This window comes from Camellia sinensis, chromosome 5 (genome assembly GCF_055761805.1).
Source record: "Camellia sinensis isolate YWXY chromosome 5, ASM5576180v1, whole genome shotgun sequence".
Taxonomy (NCBI): domain Eukaryota; kingdom Viridiplantae; phylum Streptophyta; class Magnoliopsida; order Ericales; family Theaceae; genus Camellia; species Camellia sinensis.
This window is the reverse complement of record NC_138965.1, coordinates 135535068-135543732: the sequence shown is the minus strand read 5'-3', so window position 1 is coordinate 135543732 and position 8665 is coordinate 135535068. Positions and strand designations below refer to the sequence as shown.

The following is an 8665-nucleotide window of genomic DNA, read 5'->3' as shown; positions in this document are numbered from 1 at the left end:
AAATTCATGGGGTCCATTATGAATCTCATTTTAATAAGTATTTCGTATATTTCATTCACACAAAAAATTAGATCAATTCGATAATTGTAATTGTTCAATTTTTTACTAAAAAAATATACAATTGTTGTATTTTTAAAAATAAACTATACTATTATCGAATAGATCTAATTTTTTTTGTGAACGAAATACACCACAAAATAAACGATTCAGATTATCAATACGGAGTCCGTGGTGAATCCCACGAACCCAAACAGTGCCCTCCAATTTGAAATCTGGATTGGAGGGATCCTCCTCCTTATTTTAATTAGGGAGAATTTTATTTCAGTGTAATTTAAAAAATCATTATATATATATATATATATTTTAATGATAAATTTTGTAACATTAAAAAATAATTTTATAAACTTTATAATGTATCTAAAATTATTTTGTGAATTTACTACTTAACTATTATTTTCCCTTTTAAATGTGGGTAATAATGTACTTGATTTTAGGGAAAATATGAAAGCAGTAAGATAGTCAAATTTTTTGTATTTTCATGGTGGTGTAATTTTATTGTGTGCAAGGTGTAAATCCTCCATGTACTTGGTGCAACTATTCTTATGTGTTAGTGTTGTAACTAAAAAAAAAAAAAAAAAAAAAAATTCATTTGTGGTGTAAATTTTTTTTTGGGGGGTAATTTCCCCTTGATTTTATTATTTTAGAGTAAAATACTCAAAGTAGCTTATGTTTTTAAAGGGAATTACACATAAGTAGAATCAGGAAAAATATTTACAAAAAAATAAAAAAAATTAATTAAATTATTAATACTTATCACTTTTTTATAAATATATATTTTTTATCGTCACTAATGTGTAATTCTCTCATATTGTTAAGAATTTTGTTCACATGTCCAACACATATTAAAAAAAAAAATTTAATTACACATTTTGGTGATAAATACGTGTAATGAAAAATATCAAAGTTTTCAAAGGCGTATATGATGCGATGCGCGACTTGAGACGCGACTTGAGGCGAGGCATACGGAAAACGCATAGATGCGTTATTTTTTGGGCGAGACACTAGCTATGCGTATGTATCAAACACAGAGGCATAAGCACCTGTCACGCTTTATACGATTTTCATGCTTTCGACAGCGAGGCGCAAGCCTTTTGAGGAGTTCGATTTCAAAAATCAAAAAAGAAAAAAGACTTTGATTGAAACAGAAATTGCTCAAGAAGAAGATATAAATACCTTGTAAGTCCATATTCTTCAAATCAGAGTCCCAACAAGTTCGAATCAGTCTTCTAATCTTCTCCAACGAACTAGGGTTTTCCAGGTACGAAGTCTCTCTCTCTCTCTCTTTCTCTTGAGTTGAGTCGAGTCTCTCTCTCGTTCAGTTCTGTCTGCATCGTCTCTCTGTGCATCATCTCTCTCTCGTTCTGTCTGTCTGCATCGTCTCTCTCTCTCTCTCTCGTTTTGTCTGCATCGTCTCTCTCTCTGCTCTCGTTGCATCTTTTTTATCAAGGGCTGATGCTTCTCTTCTCTGTTTTAGTGCACACAAATATCTGTACTTGTCTAATATATTATATAACTGAGCTCCTCCCTCATTAATTTATTATTAGTCTAATATATTATTATTTAATATTATTATTGAGATTTTTCTCCTTTAGTTTATTATTATTATTATTATTTTATAAATCTTAATTTATTATTATTAATTTATTATTTATTTTTTTTCCATCCCATCCCACCTAACCAGTATATTTTTTGTTTTTATTTTTTTTATTTGTTTATTTTTGTAGTAGATAAGTTGGTGGGGATAACAAAAAAAAATATGACTGAACCCAAAGGCCAAATAAAAGATTTTGTCTGGAAGTATGTAAAAGAAATTGATGGGGAAAAATATTTTAGATGCAAATTTTGTGATCAAACTTGTAGTGGTACTGTAAGTCGATTTAAAAATCATCTAGCCGGTACGCATAAAGGCATTAAACCGTGTTCAAAAGTTCCTGAAAATGTAAAGTTGGAATGCCAACAAGCATTAAAAAATTTCTTTGAGCAAAAAAGTGCCCGTAATGAGATGCTATATGAAATTGGGATGGGTGCTGGAGCAAAGGGCGAGAGTGGTGTTTCTCAATCTATTGAAGGCGATACTGGTGGTATGACACAACCACCAAAACCGAGGGGTCCAATGGATAAATTTGCTAGTTCTCAAGCATGACAATCTACACTGAACTCCAAATAGAAACAAGAAGAAAGAAAAGATGTGTGTCGAAAGATTGGGTGTTTTATATATTGCAAAGCTCTTCCATTTAATTTAGTAAATGATCCGTATTGGGTAGTTGCAGTTGATGGAATTGCAAATTATGGACCTGGTTTCAAACCCCCTTCTATGCATGAATTGAGGACTTGGATTCTTAAAACAGAAGTAGAGGATATAAATGTCATGATGGAGGAACATAAGAAAGCATAGAAACAATATGGATGCTCAATTATGTCTGATGGTTGGACAGATGGGAAAAGTAGAGTTCTTATTAATTTTCTTGTGAATAGCCCTGCTGGAACTTGGTTTTTAAAATCAATGGATGCATCTGATACTATAAAAAATGGGGAGTTGATGTTTAATTATCTTGATAGTGTCGTAGATGAAATTGGGGAAGATAATGTTGTTCAAGTTATTACTGATAATGCTTCAAACTATGTCAATGTCGGGTCGAGACTTATGGAGAAGAGGAAAAAGTTGTCTTGGACTCCATGTGCTGCGCATTGTATTGATTTAATGTTGGAGGACATTGGAAAATTGAAAGTTTGTGACCAAACTCTCTCGTTAGCTAGGCAAGTGGTCAAGTTTATATATGGACATTGTTGGGTTCTTTCAATGATGAGATCATTTACAAAGAACAGTGAACTACTCTGTCCAGCAGTAACACGGTTTGCCACTGCTTATCTTACTCTCCAAAGTCTTTACAAACAAAAGCAACCACTCCAAGCTATGTTTTCTTCAGAAAAGTGGGCTTCTAGTAGTTGGGCAAAAAAGGTTGAAGGGGTAAAGGCTCGTGCAATTGTATTGTTTGATCCAAAATTTTGGCCTAATGTTGCTTTTTGTATCAAAAGCACAATACCTTTGGTTAGTGTTTTGTGAGAAGTTGATTCAGAGGAGAGGGCTTCTATGGGTTACATTTATGAGTTGATGGATTTGGCTAAAGAAAAGATTGCTTTCAATTGTGGAGGAAATGTTAGAAAGTACAGACCAATTTGGAATAAGATAGATGCAAGGTGGACACCACAACTTCATAGACCTTTACATGCTGCTGGTTATTATCTAAATGTTGAGGAGGTGAGGCAAGGATTGTATCAGTGCATGGATAGAATGTTGAGTTATGATGAGTGTCTCAAGGCTAATATCCAATTGGACTATTATGATCAAGCAAAAGGGGAATTCGGAAGTCGTGTTGCAATTGATTCCAGAGTGATACGCTCTCCCGGTAAGTAACTAATATGAAAATAATTTTCCAATTACATTCTATAAAATTAAAATACGAGATTGAAATTATTTGTGCATTTTTCAAATTATGTAGCTGATTGGTGGATTTGTTTTGGGAGCAAAACACCAGAGTTAACAAAATTTGCTATTCGAATACTTAGTATAACTTGTAGTGCTTCGGGATGTGAGAGGAATTGGAGCACCTTTGAGTCGATAATATATCTTTCTTTCCTAAACTTTCTTATGCATAAAATAAAATATTCATGTTTCTTATTTCGTTTCTGTAGACACCCCATTTTTGACCGACCTTAAGATTCAGACGTCATCGATTGAGCGCTCAGTGATTATGCATGTTGTGCTCGTTCGAGTTTCCGGAGTTTTCGGCTGGGTGCCTTACCTCCGGGCCTTTGAACTCTTTGTGCTTTGGCTCAGTTTGTGGACCGAACCTTGTTTTCTCTTCCCTGGAGAGAGGGAGAGGTCTTGTAGACCACCCTTTTGTGGTCGTAGACCACTTTTCCTGCTTGGAGACTAGTTTCCGATTTTTGGAGCCTTCGGTCGCGCGCTTTGTCTCGGGATCGCTTAACGTTCTCCGTTTGGCGTGATTTTTGAACCACACCTTGTTGCCTTGGCCTAGAGTGCCACTGTGGTCTGGGAGACCACTTTTGGTGTTGGTAGACTAGTTTTTGAGGCTTCCGGCTGCGTGCCTTGCCTCCCGGACTCTCGTCCTGCATCCTTTATGGTTTGTTTTTGGTACAAACCTTATTTTCCTTGTTTGGAATGTGGTATAAGGGTGGGAGACCAGTTCTTTCCCTTGGGGACCAATTTCCTTCCTGCCAGCCAGTTTTTTGGTTTTCTTGGTCTTTGAGCCACCTTTTCTGGTTAGCCACCACACCACCACCTTGGTCTCATGTTGCAAACCACCTCTCCCCTGTGGCCGACCACTTTTGCCCCTGGCCGACCACTTCCACTGGTCGGCCGACCAGTGTAAGCAGCTGGCCGACCACTTGAAGTGGTCGGTAGCTTTTCACCAGCTTCCTGGAGATATTTTCTCTCTAACTGTCACAGTTGGAGGGCACAAAAACCATTCTCCATACACGTGTATGGAGGGATGGCTTTGAGCCCTTGGCTTCCTCAACAAGCTTGAGGCTTGGTTCTCTATATAAGAGAACCTCCCCCCTCTTTCTCCAGGTTCAGAATTTTGTGTTTGAGAGTTATAGATACACATTTGTCTCTATCTTGCTCTTTGCTTCACATTTGTGCTTTAAAAGTGCATTTTTATCACACTTTAACACACAAACACACACTCAAACACCATACTCTTGTTGCTGAGGCTTCTTTAAGTTGTTTTTGAAGTTTTTGGACTGGTTTTGGACAGAAAAAGTTGCTGGAGTTGTAGCTTCAAAGTGGTTCTTCAAGGGTGAGTCAGCTAGTCTTTTAAACCTTGTTTTTGATTAAGCTTTTGGACCTATGTGCATGCTTATTTAGGTTTAACTTTAAACTACAAGAAGCTCTGATTTTGTATGCTTAAGATGTTTGTTGAAGGTCACTTTTGTGTTGGGGGTGGTCTACCCCCCCTCTTAGGCCTTGTTTTGAGCCATCCCTTTAGGCTCTTGTTTAGCCTTTGCATGACCTTTCTACCACTGAATTTCAGAGGATATTCAGTGGTGGAAATGGTGTTTTGAGGTCCCAAACAGGAGAGGGTCACCCCATTTTCTTGTGTTTTTGAATGCTTGCTTCATTTGCCTCATGTTTGAGTATGTTTGTTAAGCTTGTGTTGGCCACATCTCAGCCTATTTTAGGCCTTATTTCAGCATGGCATACCACTGTTTTGACTTGGTTTTGTCATCTCTTGCACGCATAATACACTTGTAGTGCAATCCTCATAAACTAGCTTTGTATGCTTCATGAACTAGCATGTCATTCTAACTTGTTTTGAGTCCATCTCAACATGTTCTTGGAGTTGTTTTGCCATCATATACCTCTGTTAAGGTTTGGTTTGATAGCCCCATGCATGCTCCATGCACTTGTAGTGCAATTCCATGAATTAGCCTAATGTGTATCATGCTTTAGACTGTTATTCTAACATGATTTTGGCTTAACTCTAAGTAGATTTTGTCCATGTTTTAGCATGATCTAGCTCTGATTTGTGTTGTTTTGGTCATGCATGCCATGCTTTGTATAGCTATAGTGCATTCTAGCTTGTTAGCTTTGTGTATTGAGTCCCCTAGCATGCATTGCTTGGCCTCTTTGAATGATTTGGCATCATTTGAAATATGATTTCAGTACATGTAGTGTGGCCACACACTTGCATCTGTCACTTATTCCATGCTTTGAAGGGTTAGTCCTTTATGCCTTAAACATGGGTCATTGTGTGTGCCTTCTTGCCTAAGCTTGCTAGCTATCATTTCAGTGTGTTTTTGGGGTTATTTTGCCATGATATAACTCTGATTTTTGTTGGTTAAGTCATCTCATGTTTGGTCTTGGTATGCGTAGTGTAATCCTCCGTTTTGGCCTCGTATGCATCATGCTTTATGCCCCTCATGCTAACTTGTTTTAGCTTCCTTCCATGCATGTTTTAGACTCATTTTGGCATGATCTAGGACTGTTTTGGGTTGCCCTTGCCATATGCTTCATGTATTGCATAGCTGTAGTGCAATTGGTCTTGCTAGCCTTGTGTTTTGATGCCTCTTGCATGCTATCTTTGAGCTATTTGGATGATTTGACATCATTTAATACTTGATTTTAGAGCATGTAACATTGTCATGTTCTCATTTCTTTCACCCTTTGAGTGTCTCTAAGGGTTATACATTATTGCCTAGTTTATGGCCTAGCATGTATGCCATCTTGCCTAGGTCTTTGAGCCCTCATCTCAGCATGTTTTGGTCCTTGTTTAGACCTATTTGAGCTCTGTCCATGATTGGCTCATGCCTTTGTGCCATGTATTACATGCCTCTTGTGTAGTCCTCTTTGGTAGCTTTATGCTTTAAGGACCCTAGCATGCCATACTTGTGTTGTTTGAATGATTTGGCATCATTTCATACCTAATTTCAGTGCATTTAGTGTTGTTACACTTCTACAGTTTCTGGCGACTCTGACCGCCTCGGAGAACTCCCGGCTCCGCGCGTGAGGACGTGAACCCGTTTTGTTCTAGGCTACTACAAGTTCAGACTCGTGTCACGGTTCTGAATCTAATCTCACAAAGTGCAATGTGAGACCAATAAATCACCAAAGAGTCCAAATTCGGCAAATCGTTTTGAAAAACTAATTTGTATAAAGAAGTGCCAAACATGGACTGCTTTGCCAGATACAGAGTCGCCACCTAAATATTTTATTTTGGGAGAAATTTAGGAAACCCTGACTCGTGCCTAAGGCCACATGTCCGTCATCACCAAAGTTGCCTCGGCTCGGGAACTTGGGTACGAGAGGGGAAGGTCATGCAATGAGCACCGTCGCTCACCCGATCAAAAGATCGGCCTTTACTAAGCATGATATTTTATTTTTGAAAACACATGTGTTCTTATTCCGGTTATTAACCTAAAATTACTATGTGATGCGCACAGCATACAAGTATAGACTAGATCGCCTAAGTTGGAACAAAACATTTCATGTTCGCTTGAAAATGGTTTGAAGTTGGCTACTCGCAAGTAGGCTAAGAGGCAAATTTTGATGAATTGTTCCAATTCAAGAAATCCAACCTTCACCTACAGGCATTCATGCAGTCAATCAACTAAGCAGTTAGCCTCATGGCAAGCATGCTAGACATGGCAACATACACATCTCATGCAGTATGCTAAATCGAAAACACTCACAGTGTACTCCGAGCCAAAATAGAGAACTAGTTAGAAATCATACATGATCCTAGTTTATGTTAAGATGGCTAATGCAACGCATGCGAGAATGTAATTAAAATAGGCTCGGCTATTCTAATCATGTCATATGAAATGCAACTTGGCACATGTATTCAAATTAGAATTGAAATACAATGCAGTTTGTATGATGCGCCGAGCCTGGTGCATGCAAAACAGATGAATGATGCACGCATGCGAAGCATAAGGATGCTAATCAAAATATGCCCTAAAACTAACCATCGTATGCAGTTAAGTAAAAGAGAGAAAGAAATGGGGGTTGGAAGACATGCATCACACACACGCACGCTTATTACAACAATTGGCCCTCTCGACGGAGGGTCCGAATAAGAAGCTAACTAGCTAATCTAAGCTAATTAAACTAATTATTACAAATCAAAACTAATTAACTATTCCTAGTTAACTAACTATTACAAAATGAAGCTAATTAACTAATAAGTTAACTAACTAGTTATTACAACACAAATAAGCAACTAAACGCATTAACTACTTAAGTACAGAACCAAAGCATAAACTAGCTAAGGAAAGCAGTAAAGAGAGGTCCTCGAGATGAGGAATGCATGCATGCTTAGTCGCCTTGTTCGAAAATTCAACGCGATGCCCTAACTTTCCTCTGTTTGCAGTTGATCTCAGAACCTTGCACAAAGCTCCAGAAAGCTTCTAACTCACCTTGGGGATCTGTAGGAGCATGGCCGACCACCTAGGGGTGTTGCCAGCCACTGGCCGACCAGTTACCATTGCTGTAGACCAGAAAAAGTGGTCGGCCAGTTACTTTTTCTGGTCTGCCGGCCACTTGTTGCTGCACTTCTTCAGTTTGTTGCAACAGAGAGCAAGAAAGGGTATGTCAATGTATTTGCAAGATATGTGTGCACAACGACCTTCCCTATCATTTCATAAGCTCAAGGGAGTGCGGTTCTCGACCCTCAGGCCACCAATCACGCATCTCGATGCATGATGGTCGAGAAACCGAATTGCACAATTCAATATGAAATGAATGCACACATAAACACATAAGTGCCTTGACCTCTATCATGTATGATCAAGAGGGTCGGCGACCGAGAATTGAGGCACATTTCATCACTTCAAGTATGAAATGTCCCTCGCTTCTCGTGTTTGGACTAACACCTAATCCAAACAAATGCAATGCAACTCAAGCATGCAAACATGCAATGCAACTCAAGCATGCAAACATGCGATGCAACTCATGCAAAACACAATGCAACTACATGGCATACTCAATGTAATGTGACATGATCAACTTAACAAAGCTAATGACATGCAAACAATGCTAATGCATGCATACACAATGCAAGGCAACATAAGCATACAACAA

The 8665-nt window shown here is 38.3% G+C and overlaps 1 protein-coding gene across 1 annotated transcript; it reads left to right on the top strand.

Moving 5' to 3' along the window:
* Positions 1-2476: 2476 nt before the first annotated feature.
* Positions 2477-3124, top strand: LOC114311536 (uncharacterized). The gene has a single exon (XM_028257679.2). The coding sequence runs from the start codon at positions 2477-2479 to the stop codon at positions 3122-3124; it is 648 nt and encodes a 215-aa protein (XP_028113480.2).
* The last annotated feature ends 5541 nt before the right edge of the window (positions 3125-8665 follow it).

What these genes read in the sequence shown, in the direction of transcription:
- LOC114311536 (XM_028257679.2), top strand. Translation starts at nt 2,477, where the DNA reads ATGTCTGATGGTTGGACAGATGGGAAAAGTAGAGTTCTTATTAATTTT.